This window comes from Ranitomeya imitator, chromosome 2, assembly GCF_032444005.1.
Source record: "Ranitomeya imitator isolate aRanImi1 chromosome 2, aRanImi1.pri, whole genome shotgun sequence".
Classification (NCBI taxonomy): domain Eukaryota; kingdom Metazoa; phylum Chordata; class Amphibia; order Anura; family Dendrobatidae; genus Ranitomeya; species Ranitomeya imitator.
In genome coordinates this window covers 838,729,194-838,750,796 of record NC_091283.1, presented here as the reverse complement: position 1 = coordinate 838,750,796, position 21,603 = coordinate 838,729,194, and the positions used below count along the sequence as shown (strand labels likewise).

At 40.8% G+C, this 21,603-nt stretch overlaps 1 protein-coding gene across 1 annotated transcript in view; it reads right to left on the bottom strand.

Moving 5' to 3' along the window:
* Window positions 1-21,603, bottom strand: part of SORCS3 (sortilin related VPS10 domain containing receptor 3) — a 770,211-nt gene that overhangs the window by 112,267 nt on the left and 636,341 nt on the right. The window contains exon 15 of the mRNA XM_069754246.1: window positions 1,523-1,640. Within this exon, the coding sequence (XP_069610347.1) occupies window positions 1,523-1,640 (118 nt within the window). The remainder of the gene's footprint in view (window positions 1-1,522; window positions 1,641-21,603) is intronic.

Here is a 21,603-nt window from a genome sequence, read left to right as displayed (position 1 = left end):
CCAGACTAATACGTCACAGCTCTGAGCATTGTCCCCATCACCGCTCCCACAGGGGTCTATACACGATCAAAGGACAAATGCATTGAAAATGAAAAGTTGCTTTTCCACATATGATTAACAACGAACAAATTGTGAGGGAGGGAAGGACGGATTTATCCCCGTGCCTCAGATCATTCCAGTGCTGCCCCTGTATGAAAGGCTAGATTTCATGTCGAGATGTAAACCCACAAAGCACAGGATTGTCGGATTTTCATTTTCTCATAGATAATAGATAGATAATAGATAGATAATAGATAAATATAGATAGATGATAGATAGATAATAGATAGATGATAGATAGATAATAGATAAATAGATAATAGATAGATATAGATAGATAATAGATAGATAATAGATAAATAGATAGATAGATGATAGATAGATAGATAGATAGATAGATAGATAGATAGATAGATAATAGATAAATATAGATAGATGATAGATAGATAATAGATAGATGATAGATAGATAATAGATAGATAATAGATAGATAATAGATAAATAGATAGATAGATAAATAATAGATAAATATAGATAGATGATAGATAGATAATAGATAGATAATAGATAAATATAGATAGATGATAGATAGATAATAGATAGATGATAGATAGATAATAGATAGATAATAGATAGATAATAGATAAATAGATAGATAGATAAATAATAGATAAATATAGATAGATGATAGATAGATAATAGATAGATAATAGATAAATAGATAGATAGATGATAGATAGATAGATAATAGATAGATAATAGATAAATAGATAGATAGATAATAGATAGATAGATGATAGATAATAGATAGAGAATAGATAAATAGATAGATAGATAGATAAATAATAGATAAATATAGATAGATGATAGATAGATAATAGATAGATAATAGATAGATAATAGATAGATAATAGATAAATAGATAGATAGATAAATAATAGATAAATATAGATAGATGATAGATAGATAATAGATAGATAATAGATAAATAGATAGATAGATAGATAATAGATAGATAGATAATAGATAGATAGATAGATAAATAAATAGCTAGATAAAAGATAATATATAGATAATAGATACATAGATAATAGATACATAGATAATAGATAGATAGATAGATAGATAGATAGATAGATAGATAGATAGATAGATAGATAATAGATAGATAGATAATGGAACTGTAGATAGACAATTAGATATATAATAGATAGATGTATAGCTAGATAGATAGATAATAAATAGCTAGATAAAAGATAGATAGATAAATAACACATAGATAATAGATATATAATAGACAGATACTATTTAAATAATAGATAATAGATAGATGATAGATAGATAGATAATATATAAATAATAGATAGATAGATGATAGATAGATGATATATAGATAATATATAAATAATAGATAGATAATATATAGATAACAGATAGATAATAGATAGTTTTGCAGTCTTTCCTATTCTTGATGACACTTTACCTGGTTGTGTAGGTGCCAACTTTCGAAGTCATTGTCGTTACACTTCCTCCCATAAATTGACTTGTAATCCACTTTCACCAGTTGCCATTCTGAGAGGAGACTGAAGTGTCCGAAGACCCTGTTATAAAAAAGCAAAAGACAGAGTCGGCCCAGGTCACCGTCTGCTTTTGCTGTGACATGAGCGTTTTGCAGGTGATTTCTTCCTGTAACCTCAGGCGATGCAGAACGTTTCTCCTGAGTATTGATGGGCGCCGGATCAATACTGCGCCTGCATGAAGTGGTTGTGTGCAAGGAGACTCTCAGGCCTGAACAGAGGTACGTGGTAAGACACCCGCACTACAAGCAGCCGGAATTTAGCGATCACTTGATATGTTGTTTCCCATGAGAAAATAATTATTTTTTCAACTAACTCATAAACAATGGTAGAAGCGCTGTATAATACCGTACGTGTCCTCCATGTGCTGTATATTCAGGAACACTGGAGTACACGAGTACAGGCCGTCACTGCACACCTGGCCCTTTCCGAGCTTGGTAATTTTCATACCTCCAGCCACATTCTGACTAGACGTGATCGGACTGACTCAATTCCCTTGTATGGAGCGAGGCTGCGCCTGTCTAGTCATCGACCACACACATTACATACAATATTACATATAAACAGTTCCACACTCTATCAAACACACAATCATACACATACACACACTATCACACATGCCACATACTATCATACAGTCATAAAAGAGTTTGCACCCTTGAAATTGTTCCAGAAAATGAAGTATTTCTCCCAGAAAATAATTGCAGTTTTGTTATACACATGTTTACATCTTTTGTGTACTGGAACAACACAAACAGAGAAAAAAAAGGCAGATTGGACATAATTTCACACAAAACCCCCCAAATGGGCCAGAAAAAACTGTTGGCACATTTCCAAAATTGTGGGTAAACAACTTTGCTTCAAGCATGTGATGCTCGTTCACACTCACCTGTCGCAAGTAACAGGTGTGGGCAATATGAAAGTCACACCTCAGACCAGATAAAAAATGGAGAAGTTGACTCGATCTTTGCATTGTGCGTCTGTGTGTGCCTCACTAAGCATGGAGGACCGAAAGAGGAGAAGAGAACGGTCTGAGGACTTGAGAACTAAAACTTTTAAAAAATATCAACAATCTCAATGTTACAAGTCCATCTCCAGAGATCTTGATGTTATTTTGTTCACGGTGCTCAACATAGTGAAGAAATTTACAATCTGTGGCACTGGAGCTAATCTCCCTGGCCCTGGACAGCAGAAAAAACCTGAGGAAAGGTTGTAAAGCAGGATAGTTTTAATGGTGGAAAAGCAGTCCCAATCAAGTTCCAAAAAAATTCAAGCTGTCCTGCAGGCTTAGGGTGCATCAGTGTTAGAGCAAACTATCTGTCCACATGTAAATGAGATGAAATGGTATGGCAGTTTGCCAAAATGTAAATGAGTAATCCAAAATACTTCTAGGAAAGCGTCTTGTAGAAAGATGAGACCAAGATAGAGCTTTTTGGTAAAGCACATCATTCTACTGTTTACCGAAAATGGAATGAGGGGTGAAAATAAACGAACACTGTACCTACAGTTAAATATAGTGGAGGCTCAAAGATATTCTTGGGTTGTTTTGCTGCCCGTGTCACTGGATGCCTTGACTGTGTGCAAGACATCATGAAATATGAAGATTACCAAAGGATTTTGAGTGGCAATGTAGTGCCCAGTGTCAGAAAGCTGGGTTTGCGTCCTAGGCCATGAGTCTTCCAGCAGGACAATGACCCCAAACATACTTCAAGAAGCCCCGAGAAATGGATGGAAACAAAGCGCTGGAGAGTTCTGAAATGGCAGCAATGAGTTCGGATCTAAATCTCATTGATCACCTGTGAAGAGATTTTAATATTGTGCCTTCAAATATGAGCTACCTGGAGCCGATTGTAAGAAGAGTGGCCCCAAATTCTAGCCGAGAGGTGTAAGTAGTGTAATGCCGTGATCACTAGCGGGTTGGGGAACACTCACTTGTCCGTGATATTCAGGCAAACAGGAACGTTTTCTTACTTAAACAGTCCATGCGGTTTATTATGCAGTCATAAACTGGGTCATGTACAGTCCATTACATACTTCATGGGACACAATAGGCACCAGCAGGTGACATTAAGTTACAGCTTTAACTCAGATACTTCATATATGGCTTTAACTCACAGTTCAGACGCTACACCCGCCAGTCCTCCTTGGCTAGCTACCAGGGGGTGTCCGTACGCCGTATCAATGTCTCTACTCATATAAAACACACGACATTAGTTTGCAGTCTCTAATCACGTTGGACCTCACTTCGTCCAGTTATCGTGGGAGACCGCATAGTTCATAGAAAACCCCTTTATCTGAAGTTACCTTTCTGGAGCTCCTGCTCCACACACTGACTCCTTGTCAGTCCACAATCCTGGAAAGCAGCCTAACGGGGATGCTTGCGACTGTCCTTGCGACCAGGGCACTCATGACAGTCCAGAACCTCCGAAGGTCGGTAGCTCCCCAACTCAGGGCCGACACCGATTCTGCACATTCGGCCTCTCAGTGTGCTATTCAGGGATCCGGTCTTACTCTCAGGACCTTCCAACACACTGGCCTTTCCGTGTGCTATTCAGGGATCCGGTCCTACTCCCAGGACCTTCCAACACACTGGCCTCTCCGCGTGCTAATCAGGAAGTCCATCCCCACCTGGAACCGTCCAACACACAGGCCACCAGCTCCCAAAGCCCCACCACATGCTCTTCAGGAAGATAGCCCTCCTAACACCTAGGATTTACCTGGACCTTGCAAACGGACCATACAGATCCAAACACTCTCCACCATGTGACCACACTATGGTCACATTATGTACCTGTAACCCCTTCCTTGGCTGGGAGGTATGTGTGGTTAGTCAGACCCGCCCAGCTCTCCAACTAACTGTGCAAGCCTCCCTTTACAACTATACAAACACTTGTGGGACTACAGGTCCCAGAACAACTACATTACTGGCTTACAGCGCAGACTCCCTCTGCGACACATACCAGCCATACTGTTTCATTACCACCATTACAGTTACGCCTCCATGCATATCCTGAGGATCACATACAGTGGCGCCCCCTAGCTGCAACAGGGGTCACTGCATCACAGAGGCTTATAGATGGTTATAGGAAGCGATTGATTGCAGTTATTTATTCCAAAGGGTGCAACCAAATACTGAGCTGAGGGTTCCAACAATTTTGTCCGGCCCATTTTTAGTTTTGTGTGAAATTATGGCCAATTTGTCTTTTTTTCTCAGTTTTTTTTTTTCGTTTTTCTAATACACACAAAGGAAATAAACATGTGTATAACAAAAGGTGTAATTGCAATTATCTGGGAGAAATACTTCATTTTGTGGAACAATTTCAAGGGTGCCAACACTTTCAGCCATGACTGTATATACAGTAACATACGGGACAGCGGAACGTTTTGTCTCCACATTAGTTAATGATTGGGATACAGCGCAGGGGCGCTCGTCTGCCTCCAGCATATACAGTGCATGGCTGGTAGTAGGGCAAGGTCACCGGTACCTCCTAATATCACTATGACAACACTAATAAAACATCACACGGTGTGGAGATAAATGAATATGGAGAACACAGGAAAGATGAAATTCCTGGGACACCACTGAATAATCCCCTCCGTGTATGGAGGTAAGTGCTGCAGAGAGGCTGAGGTATACAGATACGGTATATGGCACTGAATCCCAACCTTACTCATACAGGAGAACCCTACAAATGTTCCCAGTCCGGGGACCCATAGTGCTGGAAGCCCGGTGCTGCCAATTAGCTGAGATTCCGCACTTACATTACTGCTACAAAGTGTGTTTTCTTCTCTAATGGCCGCTCTTGTTGCTCTGGGGAACCCACCGGTGTATGAACCATGAGACTTATTACTATTTTATAGGGGTTTTCCAATTTAAACATTTATGGTATATCCATAGGACATGCATCTTATGTGCCGCCGTCATCTGACAGTTCGCCGCGCATGCGCACCTGGCTACACACTGTAGACTTGTAAAAGAGTTCACCAAATTGCCAAGACAAACAAAATGGCGAAATCAGTGCAAGTGCGCCCACCTCTCTATTCCGACCAAGTGACCCTGTTCTTGAGATACGTGGGGGTCTTATGTTCTTTGCATCTTATGGACATTTATAGCATGTCCAGCCTCGATATTCCCCCCATGAATTTAATGGAATGCATACACTCCTCCTCATTGAAATTGCAACACCATGAGGGAAAGTGGTGGAGATCACTGGATGGAGACATCGCTGATCTGCAAACGGAAAAAATGGAAACAACATCTTGATTTATCCAGTCCAGAGTTTGAGCCTCGAGCAGGAATCCCGACACTTCCAGGCTCGATTATCATCACTGAGGTTATTAGTGGTCGTCTGAGGATGGTTCTTCCACTGAATGCACTTGAGCAAATCATGAAGATTTGCAGCTCCTGTGTAATCACCGACCATTGACGTCCCGGATGTGCTCGTTGGAGACGAGTCCGGAGACAATGCAGCCGTGAGACCACGTTTACGCCACGCAGGCGACTCACAGTAACACGAGGAACATGGAGCCTGAGGCTGTAGTGCTGAGGAATGGCTCTTCAGACACTTTGGTTCTACCAAGAAATCAATGTAACGCCGAGCTGTTAATGACCTGGAATAAAGACTAGAGGGGTCCGTCTACTGGACATTGTGCATAATCCCAGGAATATGACCATTGTAATGTTTCCTCTTGAAGATCTCTTCAATGACCTCAATCCACCACTCACAAAGGCTATCAAGGTGCAGAGAAGGACAACAATGGAGGCTGGAATAGAGGTCTATCCTCTTCAGTGATCAATCACGCATTAGTTTTGGAAAAGGAAATTGTCATAGAGACCTCATGGGCAATGCCAAAAAGAGAACTTAAAGAAGGAACATCACACCAGTCCTACTCCTGGGATTATGGTGTGGGATGGTTCAATCTACAGAATTCGGATCCCTCTGGTTTTCATTGCAGATCACTAACCGCTCAGCATGCATTACATTGCTTTGGTGGTGGAACCAGTGGTGCGGCCATTTGTCCAAAATGTCCCAAGAGCCGTTTGTAGACATGACAACACCGCATGTTGTTCGTGTTACTGTGAGCTGCTTACAAGGCCTAAACCTGCTCCTGTGGTTGCAATGTCTCCAGACTTGTCTCCTCTCGAGACATTGTTGGTCAATAATTACATAGGAGCTGCCAGCAGAGGATATTGATGATTTGCCCAAGTGCATTCAACGGCAGAACCTTCCGCAGATGACCATTACTAACTTCAATAACAGCAATCGAAGGTGGAAGTGCCAGGAGTTTTGCACGTAGTTAAGACACTGAAAACATCCAGAGATTTTGAATATTTTGTTTGCAGATCAGCGATGTCTCCATCCTGTGATTTCCATCACTCCACCATTTTTTCTTTTTGGTGTTGCAATATCCGTTTTCCAAAATCCAATCTTAAAGACATGAAAAAAAAACAAAAAAACATTTATTATCACCACATCCAAAAAAGTCCAATTGATGAAGTTATAAGATGATTAATACATAAGGCTAATAAATACATAAAAAAAAATCAATTGGTGTTTTTTGGGTCATCTCACCCCACAAAAATAAACTATCAAAATAGTAAAAAAAGAAAACTACAGCTCACAATGCGAAAAGCAAGCGTCTCTGAATACAGGCAACATAAACCAAATTTTTTTTTTAATAAATTTCTGATTTTTTTCCCAACTACTTAAATGAAGAAAGAAAGCTAAACAAATGCTGTATCGCTTTACTCATGCTGATCTGGAGAATCATATTACCTGCTCATATTTGCCGATTGATAAATGTTGTAAAAACAAAGCCCCTTAAAAAACAATGATCGGTTGCATTTTTTTCACAATTTCATCACATTTGGATTTTTTTTTAGAACATTGTATAGTAAATTGAATGATGTCAATCAAAACTACGTCTCAGCCTATAAAAAAAAAACAAAAAAAAAAAAGGGAAGTGGAAAAAAACAAAGGCGCAAAAACAAAATTTGGCTTCACATTTATTATTCCAGTTCTTTACAAACTCAGCTGCTATTCCAGAACATTTCAATATAGACACAATGCGAATATTTTCCCGCCGTCCAAGTTTTCGGAGAACTTTTCTGAATACATTTCAATATTTTTGGACGAGGAAGGAGATTTATAGTGGAACATCTCGGGAGTGATGTGATCCAGGCGCTCGCACAAGAGGCGCCTGCCGACTAATGGAATCCATCTGGTGACTCGCTGATGATTGAATGTCAAAAATCCCTTTTTACCCAGTGACAAAACTCAGCCTCGCTATTCGCACAGTGAATAAAATCGATTCATTAAGATGCAGGCGCGCTGACGATAATTAGGCAAATTGAAAATAGATACATTAGCATTACGGATGGAAGTAACACGGCGCGAGGAAGAGCGCAAATAAATCAGCGAGCAAATCTTATCGGATGAGATTTTTATCAGAGAGATATAAATATAAACAATGCTTTGCATACTGCGTGATACATTTGATTTTTTTCTTCGTGTTTTTTCCTCTCTTGTGGAACGGTCAGTACGTCAATATATAAGAAGATGGAGAAGGGTTTGTCTAACGGCACTAGCGCATTAGAAGTGCTAGTTTATCAAACTTGTCAACTTTCTGCTGTTTGCAATAAACCAGGCAAACAAGAACAATGTAAATATCTGAAAACGACTAATATATCAAGTGGTGTCTCCAAATTCAACGCAAAATGTGACTTATTACTGACGCCTGTCCGATGACAATCCATGTGTCCCAGGAAAAGGCCAACTCTGCTTCATCTGGATTGCATGGCTGAGCGGTATCATCATGCGACCGCTCAGCCGTGAATCCTAGATACACTGAGCTGACCATGAGGACGCTGCCTGTGACCGGCGGTAACCTCAACGAAGTCGCCGCAGGCTACTGAAGCTGCGATCTCAGACTCAGCTCATGGTCTCCTGGATTCACGGCACCACTCAGCCATGCAATCCAGATGAAGCAGAGTTGGCCTCTTCGTAGGACACATGGATGGTCATCGTACAGGTGAGGAATATGGTGCTTTGTTATTTTGAATTTTACAGTAATAAATAGGTAAATGAGCGTGGGGCGTGTTTGTTTCAAATAAAGGAGATTTTATGTGTGTTTATTTCAATTAAAGGACTTTTTTTCTGTGTGCCTTTATTTCATTTTTACTATGGGGTTAGTAACGGGGGTGTCTTACATTACAAAGCTGACATCAACCCCAATATTATTACCCCACTTGCCACTGTCACAGGACAAGTGGGAAGAGCCGCTAATAGATGCGTCTTTTCTGGGCGGCTGTGGGCTGCTATTTTTAGGTTGGGGGGGGCCAATATCCATGGCTTTTTCCTAGTTGTAGAATACCAACCTCCCGCTGTCTGCTTTAGCTCGGCTCGTTGTCAAAAATGGGGGGATTCCACAATGTTTTTTTTAATTATTTATTTAAATAATTAAAAAATATATATTTTTTGTTAACCATCCAAGATATCACTGACATCTGAGGGCTGCAGCCCGCAGCTGTCGGTTTTGCCTGCGCTGGTTAGCAAAAATAGAGGGGACCCCCATGCCACTTTTTTATTTTAATTATTTATTGCACAGCCATCGGCTGATGAATTCTCGCATCATCATCATAGACCTGCTCTCGCTGCTATCAGCGAGACCAGGAAACGATGATAAGAGTTGTGATAAGAGTCATACTCTTATTGGCCGACACCTGTGACTGGCGGTAACCTTTTAACTGCCAGTCACTGCTGCTGGCTAACACGCTGTCACCTGTATGACAGCATAGAAACCACAGTGCTCTATCAGCGGTAACGAACTTACTAGGTGTTCGGTGTGAACTCCAAACTTTATCATTCAGGATCGCCCATCCTTAGTCACCACCATGCTTCACTGTAGGCAACACCATGTCACTATTTTTAATTGTAGACATCACCAAGCCCCACCATGCTTCACCGTAGGCTTCACTGAGCCACCACCGTGCTTCACTGTAGGCATCACCAAGTCACCACCATGCTTCACTGTAATCATAATCGAGCCCCCACCATGCTTCATTGTAATCATCATCGAGCCCCCACCATGCTTCATTGTAAGCATCATCGAGCCCCCACCATGCTTCATTGTAAGCATCACTAACCACTGCCATACTTCACTGTAGGCATCACCAAGCATCCGCTATATTTCACTGTAAGCATCACTAAAACACGGCCATGTTTCACTACAAGCAGGGCTTTCTTCAGCTTTATTCTTCCTCCTTCAGACAAACCACTGATCCATAGGCCTAAAAATTTCCAGTTTTGTTTCACTTCACCGCATAACAGAATTCCTGAACTTCTTTGCATGACTTATTTCGTTTTGAGCATAATAGAGGTGTCTTATCTTGTACTTTTTGATTAGCAAAGGTAATGTCTTGGAATTTGCGCTTCACTGTGCAAACTGGAAACTCAGCACCAGGTGGTAGAAAATCTTGCTGCAGATCTTTTGTAGTCACCCGAGAGTTTTTGACCTCCACAAGGAATCTGATAGCAAAGATAGATAGATACAGTACAGACCAAAAGTTTGCACACACCTTCTCATTTAAAGATTTTTCTGTATTTTCATGACTATGAAAATTGTACATTCACACTGAAGGCATCAAAACTATGAATTAACACATGTGGAATTATATACTTAACAAAAAAGTGTGAAACAACTGAAAATATGTCTTATATTCTAGGTTCTTCAAAGTAGCCACCTTTTGCTTTGATGACTGCTTTGCACACTCTTGGCATTCTCTTGATGAGCTTCAAGAGGTAGTCACCGGAAATGGTTTTCATTTCACAGGTGTGCCCTGTCAGGTTTAATCAGTGGGATTTCTTGCCTTATAAATGGGGTTGGGACCATCAGTTGTGTTGTGCAGAAGTCTGGTGGATACACAGCTGATAGTCCTACTGAATAGACTGTTAGAATTTGTATTATGGCAAGAAAAAAGCAGCTAAGTAAAGAAAAACGAGTGGCCATCATTACTTTGAAACTTTGAAAGTGTCCCCGAGTGCAGTGGCAAAAACCATCAAGCGCTACAAAGAAACTGGCTCACATGAGGACCGTCCCAGGAAAGGAAGACCAAGAGTCACCTCTGCTTCTGAAGTATTTCCGAGTCACCAGCCTCAGAAATCGCAGGTTAACAGCAGCTCAGATTAGAGACAAGGTCAATGCCGCACAGAGTTCTAGCAGCAGACACATCTCTACAACAACTGTTAAGAGGAGACTTTGTGCAGCAGGCCTTCATGGTAAAATAGCTGCTAGGAAACCACTGCTAAGGACAGGCAACAATCAGAAAAGACTTGTTTGGGCTAAAGAACACAAGGAATGGACATTAGACCAGTGGAAATCTGTGCTTTGGTCTGATGAGTCCAAATTTGAGACCTTTGGTTCCAACCACCGTGTCTTTGTGCGATGCAGAAAAGGCGAACGGATGGACTCTACATGCCTGGTTCCCACCGTGAAGCATGGAGGAGGAGGAGGTGTGGGGGTGCTTTGCTGGTGACACTGTTGGGGACTTATTCAAAATTGAAGACATACTGAACCAGCATGGCTACCACAGCATCTTGCAGCGGCATGCTATTCCATCCGGTTTGCGTTTAGTTGGACCATCATTTATTTTTCAACAGGACAATGACCCCAAACACCTCCAGGCTGTGTAAAGTCTATTTGACCAAGAAGGAGAGTGATGGGGGGCTACGCCAGATGACCTGGCCTCTACAGTCACCAGACCAGAACCCAATCGAGATGGTTTGGGGTGAGCTGGACCGCAGAGTGAAGGCAAAAGGGCCAACAAGTGCTAAGCATCTCTGGGAACTCCTTCAAGATTGTTGGAAGATCATTCCCGGTGACTATCTCTTGAAGCTCATCAAGAGAATGCCAAGAGTGTGCAAAGCAGTCATCAAAGCAAAAGGTGGCTACTTTGAATAACCTAGAATATAAGACATAATTTCAGTTGTCTCACACTTTTTTGTTAAGTATATAATTCCACGTGTTAATTCATAGTTTTGATGCCTTCAGTGTGAATGTACAATTTTCATAGTCATGAAAATACAGAAAAATCTTTAAATTAGAAGGTGTGTCCAAACTTTTGGTCTGTACTGTAGATAGATAGATAGATAAATAATAGATAGATAGAAAAATAGATAATAGATGGATAGATTAATAGATAGATAATAGATAACAGATAGATAGATAGATAGATAGATAGATAATAGATAGATAATGGATAGATAATATATATAGCTAATAGTAGATAGATAATAGATAGATAGATAGATAGATAGATAAGAGATAGATAATAGATAATGGATAGATAGATAGATAGATAGATAGATAGATAGATAGATAGATAGATAGATAGATAGATAGATAGATAGATAGATGGATAATAGATATAGATAGATAGATAATAGATAGATAGATAGATAGATAGATAGATAGATAGATAGATAGATAGATAGATAGATAATAGATAATAGATAGATGGATAATAAATAGATAATAGATAGATAATGGATAGATAATGGATAGATAGATAGATAATAGATAGATAATAGATAATGGATAGATAGATAGATAGATAGATAGATAATAGATAGATAATGGATAGATAGATAGATAGATAGATAGATAGATAGATAGATAATAGATGGATAGATAGATAATGGATAAATAGATAGATAGATAGATAGATAGATAGATAGATAGATAGATAGATAGATAATAGAAAGATAATAGATAAATAGATAACAGATAGATAAATATATAATAGATTCACATGTAAAGCGCCATGGAATAAATGGCGCTATAACAATAAATAATAATAATAATAATAATAATAGATAATAGATAGATATTAGATAGATGACAGATAAATAGATAGATAATAGATGAATAGATTAATACATAGATAGATGATAGATAGATAGATAGATAGATAGAAGATAGATAGATAGATAGATAGATAGATAGATAGATAGATAGATAGATAGATAGATAGAAGATAGATAGATAGATAGATAGATAGATAGATAGATAGATAGATAGATAGATAGATAGATAATAGATAGATAATGGATAGATAGATGACAGATAAATAGATAGATAATAGATGAATAGATTAATACATAGATAGATGATAGATAGATAGATAGATAGATAGATAGATAGATAGAAGATAGATAGATAGATAGATAGATAGATAGATAGATAGATAGATAGATAGATAGATAGATTTGCAGTTTGTACATCTGTGCATTCCCTGTGCCCGGGCAGGAGCTGAGTAGTACATCTCCCATTATTATTATCATGGATTCCATCATTTGCCCCTTGTAGCCTTTCGCTCCGCACCAGCCACACATACTGAGCCTAGAATAATCCCTGGCTGGTGACTGAGTTTCCCCTTGGGCCAGGTACAAACACCCGGCCCCATGGTAGTATTTTGATTTATGTTCTCGTCTCCAGAAATAACTTGTGCCCGTGCCTCTAGTAGAGATGCGCCACTCCGGCTCTATATTGATGGCCTTGTGGCGGTGCCATACTGGCCCTGATTCACCAGCTAAGCAGTCTGTTTGCCAACAATACAGACGCAATGAACTTCTCCTGCCAAATCATTTTTTAAAAGATTTTTGGCCGTGGGCAGTTAAAAAAAGGAAAAGAACAATAAAGTAAAAAAAAAAAATGTGGAAAATAAAAAAAAGCTACAAAGGATGCAGATTTCTTCTGAAAGCAGGCGCCCGGTGTGATTTTTTTTTTTTTTTTGTGAAGTGACCCACTTTTAAATTTTTATCGCTACCTGTCTTTTGATGTGACAGCTAATTAATGGCAGCGGGTAATGGAATGGACGCCCCTCTTTCAGATTTATGATAAGGGGATTGTGAAAAGGTCAGAAGCAACTCTGCTATAATTAAACTTTTCATTAAATTTTCAAATGCACAATACCCTGCACATAATGTACAAATTGACCAGCTGCCCTCGTCATCAATTATTTATGGCAAATGCTTCAATATTAATGGTAATTAAAACTTGTCTGTGAAGCCGTCCAGATGGCGAAGAGGAAAACCACGAGGGCTGGAGAGATACTGACGGCGACATTCTCAGTGATCCGGCTAATAGATCGGATAAAGCCTTCACCTCTGACGTGTAGGAGGAAGAAAACGTCTAGACCAGAGAAGGCTGCGGTCACAGATTGGTGGATACTGGCCCCAAACTGGGACTGGTTCCAACAGAACAAGGGAAAGATTAGCAACATAATATCTCTCAGGGTTCGGAAATGTAGAGTTTAAATCATACTGCCATATACAGCTCAAACAACACCACCAAACAGTGCTAAAAATATGACCGCTGAAATAACGCTAACATATAGTACCCAAATAATACCACCATGCAGTGCCAAGGTAATAATACCACATAGTACCCTAAATTATACAACCACACAGTGCTCAAATGTTTCTACATAACATGCTCAAATATCACCACCACGTGGTGCTTACATAATACCATGATACATTGCCAAAATAATACCACCATACAGTGCTTACATAATGCCATGATACCTTGTGGAAATAATACTAAAAAACAGTACCCAAATGATACTACCATGCAATGCTAAGGTAATTACACCGCACACTACCCTAATAATAACAGCACGCATTGCCTACATTTTATTACCATATGGTGTTCAAATATTTCCACATAAGGTGCTCAAATATTATCATGTGGTGTTAAATACCACGATACATTGCAGAAATAATACTACAATACAGTACCTAAATGCTGTATTACCACCATACAGTACAGTGCTTAGATAATACTTTGATACAATGCTAAAATAATACTGCTATTCAATGCTAAAATAACATGCATACTACCCTAATAATACCACTATGCATTGCTCAGGTAATGACACTGCATAGTACCCTAATAAAAACCGCAGGCAATGCTAAAATAATTCCACTGTACAGTGCTACATTACCAACGTACAGTGCTACAATATTGCCACCGTGCAGTGCTACATTACCACCGTGCAGTGCTACATTACCACCGTACAGTGCTACATTACCAACGTACAGTGCTATATTACCACCGTGCAGTGCTACATTACCACCGTACAGTGCTACATTACCAACGTACAGTGCTATATTACCACCGTGCAGTGCTACATTACCACCGTACAGTGCTACATTACCACCGTACAGTGCTTCATTACCACCGTATAGTGCTACATTACCACCGTACAGTGCTACATAACCACATTACAGTGCTACAATATTGCCACCGTGCAGTGCTACATTACCACCGTACAGTGCTTCATTACCACCGTACAGTGCTACATTACCAACGTACAGTGCTACATAACCACATTACAGTGCTACAATATTGCCACCGTGCAGTGCTACATTACCACCGTGCAGTGCTACATTACCACCGTAGAGTGCTACATTACCAACGTACAGTGCTACATAACCACATTACAGTGCTACAATATTGCCACCGTGCAGTGCTACATTACCACCGTGCAGTGCTACATTACCACCGTACAGTGCTACATTACCAACGTACAGTGCTATATTACCACCGTGCAGTGCTACATTACCACCGTGCAGTGCTACATAACCACATTACAGTGCTACAATATTACCACCGTACAGTGCTACTTTACCAACGAGCAGTGCTTCAATATCACCACCGTACAGTGCTACATTACCACCGTGCAGTGCTACATTACCACATTACAGTGCTACAATATTGCCACTGTACAGTGCTACATTACCACCGTACAGTGCTACATTACCACATTACAGTGCTACACTATTACCAACGTGCAGTGCTACAAGCAGGGCCGGCTCCAAGTTTTTGAGGACCCCGGGAGAAAGAGTCTCAGTGGGCCCCTTTAACACATACCATGATTCATGATGCACAGATACAGCAGAGAAATATAGGTATAGTACAATGCCAGATTTCACTTCTTACATGAGTGATAGCTATTGTAAATTCTACAATACCATATAGCAGAGGGGCTTTATATAAGTCATCCCCTTATACGCCAATTTTTGTGACCTACTCCCTCTTCCTCAGTTACCAGTAGGCATGTTATTGTTAGCTGAACTTGCTGCAAAGAAAAAACTGCATACATTGAATATGACAATTTTTTAATGGAAAACTTTTTAAAATAAACATTAGAAAGTACTAACGTAGAACATTTGTAAAAGTGCAAAATGGGTAGCATATAGCACAGCCACGTAGTATATAACACAGCCACGTAGTATATAGTACAGCCACGTAGTATATAACACAGCCACGTAGTATATAACACAGCCACGTAGTATATAACACAGCCACGTAGTATATAACACAGCCATGTAGTATATAGCACAGCCACATAGTATATAGCAAAGCCACGTAGTATATAACACAGCCACGTAGTATATAACACAGCCATGCAGTATATAGCACAGCCACATAGTATATAGCAAAGCCACGTAGTATATAACACAGCCACTTAGTATATAGCACAGCCACGTAGTATATAGTACAGAAACGTAGTATATAACACAGCCACGTAGTATTTAGAACAGCCACATAGTATATAACACAGCCACGTAGCATATAACACAGCCCACATAGTATATAACACAGCCCACATAGCATATAACACAGCCACGTAGTATATAACACAGCCCACGTAGTATATAGCAGTCCACGTAGTATATAGCACAGCCACATAGTATATAGCACAGCCACATAGTATATAGCAGCCACGTAGTATATAGCACAGCCACGTAGTATATAGCACAGCCCACGTAGTATATAGCAGTCCACATAGTATATAGCACAGCCACATAGTATATAGCAGCCACGTAGTATATAGCACATCCCACATAGTATATAGCAGCCACATAGTATATAACACAGCCCACGTAGTATATAGCACAGCCACGTAGTATATAGCACAGTTCACATAGTATATAGCAGTGTGGGCACCATATCCCTGTTAAAAAAAGAATTAAAATAAAAAATAGTTATATACCCACCTTTCGGCAACCCCCCGATCCAGCCCAGGCATTAGCTATGCTCCCGCCAACTCCGTTCCCAGTGAAGCTTTGCGGCAATAACCCGTAATGAAATAGTGGTCTCACATGATCCTACCTCATCTGGGGTCGTTTCGCTATTCGCTATGCATCACTGGGAACGGAGCTGACAAGAGCATCGCGAGGAACGGGAAGGCTGCCGGGGCCGCCGAAACGTGAGAATAACACGATTTTTAATTTTTTTTATTATTTTTAGCATTCTAAATTTTTAGTATTGATGCTGCATAGCACAATAGTAAAAAGTTGGTCACACTCATAAAAATGCCCCCCCCCCCCCCGTCTCGCTAGGGCCCCGGCACTTGCCTGGGTGCGTCGGGTGCTGATGCCGGCCCTGGCTACAATATTACCATCGTACAGTGCTACAACTACAATATCATCGTACAGTGCTAGATTACCACACAGTTCCCAAATAATATCACTATGCTACAAAATTACAACCGTACATTGCTAAAATAATGACTATACACTGCTCAGATATTACTACCACATAGTGCTTGCTCAGATAATACAGTCACATATAGTGCTGCAATATTACCACCATGCAATGTTATACTATTACCACCATACAGATAATGACATTATACAGTGCTAATATATTACCACCATATAGTGCTCAAATATTACCACCACATACTGTCCAGCACTGAAAGTATCCCAATACATTGGGTCCTAGAAATATCGCTATACTGAGCCCAGATAGTAAGATATGGCTCTACCCAAAGAAGGTATTGAAGGGTCAGGGATATCTGTCCGGGGGATGGCCCCGGCTATACATATCACCGCTTTGAGATGTGATGGGGGCCTCTACCAAACTTTGCCCAAAAGGCTCCAAAAACCTCACCCCAGCCCCTTTGTCCGAAGGTCCTGTGGCCACTTTAGGCACGAGGGTCCCGCTGTACTTACTACTACTGACCCCACTGTAGTTCTGCCCATCTGACCAGGATGTAATGTGACGCCTCTCATCATCTCACATCTGGTAAATAAATCATTTTTAGGATCATCAGTTTTTCATCAAGGGAAGAAATAAACACGTTTGAGATGAAGGTCAGGAACGGCGCAGAACATCAGATATGAGGCTTAAAATCGAAAAGCAGAAAAAGCAGTAAAAACCCTGGAGTTTTATCTCCGGCTTTGAATTTCCGGCTGAAGCAGACACAATAATAAAAACTTGTTTGGCTTCCAATAAAGTAAAAAATGGAAATTTTTTATTTCTTTGCGTCGTCTTGCGGATTCACTGACAGCCGATGACACTTTCCTCTTTGAAATGTCTTGATTAAAGCTGCCCGTAAAATTGTACAAGACTGGTAGGAAAACATAATGAACCCTCGCGCTTCTATCTTCTCCATCTGCTCGCAGTTTGCAAATCCCACTGCTTAGCAGAGCCTGATGGGTAAAAGTGGCAATTGCCCCAAAGCTTCTGCCCGAAAATGTCCTCCACCATTGACTGAGCACCCTCAAAGCCAAGGGCCTGGGGCACCTTTAGTGTGGCGGAGCGGTTCAGTGGTCTCCATACCTACTTATTTTACATCTTCTTGCTCCTGTAAAGCAACCAAGGAAGAAGCAGCAAAGATAATTGCAAAAGAAGTAGATGCCAAGAGTGCGGTGAGCAACCTGTGTTTGGTTTGACCAGTCATGTTGTGCCGACAGATTCCTTTTAAGCCAATATGTAGGAAGGATGGTGGAGGGATGCAAGAGTCAGTGATGAAATAGTTGCATTTGAGATGTCAGAAATGTGTCTAAACTTCATAATTTTGGGAATCCAAAAGCTCCGTCCTCACAAAAAAAAAAAACCCACCAGAACAAACGAGCTGGTTTCAGTCATCTGCTGAGGTCTCTTGGCTTCTTCCAAGATACGTGACTTTACAATTACAAGCTTTGTATAACAGAGGCTTTACTCCGAGACCTTCGGGTGGAAGATACTGTAGATGCTCTAAGCCTCAGGTCTGGGTGGACACACGGACTCCGGAGTTGGAAGGTACGTGGGTATGGAGTATGGAGTTGGAAGGTACGTGGGCATCGAAGACTTGGCGCACACAGCAATGCAAGTGTAAAACACAGCAAGCAAAGGTAAAGGAGCAAGCCAAACATGGAACACTAGAGTCCCACTCCTAAGACACAAGTGTTTCTAATTGGGGCTTAAGTAGGTCTAGGTGAGATGATACAATTGATCCTCACCGGGCAATCTGCAAAACCCAATGTGGAGCACAACAGATGGCAGCGGACCTAGGGGAAAGAAACAGAGCCTGAGATAACCCGGACACGTGTGTAACACATGCCAAGTACTTACAGAAATATGATGCATGAATAGGTGGGGCACTCCTCTTACAATCTTATTTCATAGGTGCTATCAGCTATCATCATGGAGCTCATCCCATTTCCATGACCTAAGACATAAGCAATAAGAAAAGGGAAACTGGCCAACATTGGACCACCATTCTAATCTGCAAGCAAAAGGAAGAAGAAAAGCCCAGAAGGATCCAGTAATGGTGGCCACCAAATATATTCATCAAGGGACTCCCCCTTGTGACATAGGGCAGTGGCCATAGTTTTGCTCCGCATGAACACTATATAAAACCTCAGAAATGATTGAACACTCCAGAAATGGCTAGATAAAAACAGCATAATCTACAAATGTTGCACAAGTTACTTTAGGAGAACATTTGCTGAGTGATAAGGAGCCTCATCAGTGTTTCCGGTTGTTCTGGATGTTGAAGCCAAAAGTTGTGTCTCCCTCTATGGCCAGGACAAACGTAGAGCAGAAGAGATGGCTTCCCAGGGGAGAAAACTATAGGCCAAGTCAACAAACCCACAAATGATTGGCAGAAGAATTCACAAGGTTTTTGGCAATGACAAAGGGAACAGCTGTCAAATGACAGCCGCTTATTATCACTACCGGGAGCCAAGCAGCTCTCACATGGTACGGGGCCTTGTAGCAAAATGTGCTCATGTTGGAAAAAGGAGAAGGCTGAAAAAGGAACCAGGAGGGAAGTTGTGCTGTAGACAACTAGGACTTTGTGAAAGCTCCCACCGTGCCACAGATGATCAGCTGGCCACTGCATGGTATGGAGACTGCCCACATTGCGGCTGTCCTACAAGTAGAGATCCTTCTCATCTATCTACAATTCTATAAAAATCACACACATCGACTGATGGAAGATATTTCACTATTTGAGGATAGTCGGGAAGTTATCACATGTCCTACAAAAGAAAATGGCTCCAATGTGCCGCATGGACAACAAGACCTCTTCACTAGAAGATGCATAAAACAAAAATCAGCCAAAATTAAGAATGTTGGGTCTGCAACAAAAAACCCTCACTGTGAGTAGGGTGGCCATCCATTTTTCAGTGCCATATTAATTATGTGCTGCACTATGGTACTCTATAGTTTTTTGGCCATTCTTATTGACTATGGTCCATGTTGAAGGCTGCTAAATCTCTAATTCCACAGATGGACTGTGTCACGATTCACACCGTGACCGTCACCCCGTCACGGGTCAGGGTGATTTTTAGGCCAACAGACGGCTATCACATGTGCAGGGGGGCTTATCTTAGTTATCCCTCCACTCCACAATGTGATGAAAAAACACACACAAGGCTATTGACCTCTTGGTTTACAGCAGGGGCTTATTCTAGGTATCCCACTGCTCTTCAATATACCACGAACTGCAGGGATTTATGTATATCCCGCTTACAGTTCCACTTAAGACTTGCAGCTCTCTGGCGCCCCCTTACTCTCAGGTCAGATGAGGTACTGCGCCTGGGGTAATTAGTCACCAGAAAGGCTGCCTATGTACTGGCTATTGGGCACGCTGCAGCGACGCGATAAACTACTCCCACTCAGGCAGGAACAATAATTATCAACGCCGCAGTCGCTACAACGACACCCAACTACCCAGTACAAAATGTATGCTGCCACCAGCTTCGATTAAACGGGTCCGAAGCTAACCCAAAACAGTAGCGTAATTCCCTTCAGGAGACTTAGGGTACGTTTTTAGAGCATGGAGAAAGAACTAGTATTAAATAATATACCCCACAAAATTTAGGCAGTGCTTTATCAAAATATTTTACAAAGATGTTACAAATGAGACAATTGCAAATATGTACAAGGTAATTATAAATAAAAACAAGGATTATATGAGAATAACACTTACACATGTAAGCATGTATGTTCAAAGCATTGCAGGCAACCAGGCTAGTGGAGTTTTCATCTGTCCCAATGCATCAGTAGCACTCTGGGTAGGAACAGCTCTTCACGTCAGACTCACATGTTCTTCCAACAGCAGACTGACTGCTGGGATCTGGCCAGACAGTTATAGCTGCAGCCTGTGACATCCCAGAAAGGGGTTGGATCACCTCGTCCCTCCTACCTCTTCAGTTAACTAATTTTACCCTAACTTTTATCTAATTTCTATAACTCCGCTCCAGAACATGTCATAGACATAACAAACCCAGCATTCATCTCGGATTAACATGGGCATTCTAATGAGATCAAATATGTCATAGGTGTGATGCGTCATTACAGAGAAATCCCTACTTTTTTACCTGATGGAGTTAGAAGCTCATGTTTAGAGTGGCGGATAGATCCGCCGTGGGACATAAAGAATATATATTTTTCCTATTTCTAGCTTAAATCGTTTGCCTAATATCTTACAATAACAGAACAAAGGACTTTCATGGGTTCTGGAAACTTCCAGACACTTCTAAACAGTTCTCTGCTAGAGGAAGATTCTAGCCTGGTCGTAAAAATTCCTTTCGGCAATAAATCTTCTTCCCCCATACCTTGGAAAGGAAAGCTCTTGACTGAATGAAAGGGAAGGGGGGCTTTTTTAGCCCGCAGCCTGGCTAACAAGAGAAACTCAACTTAT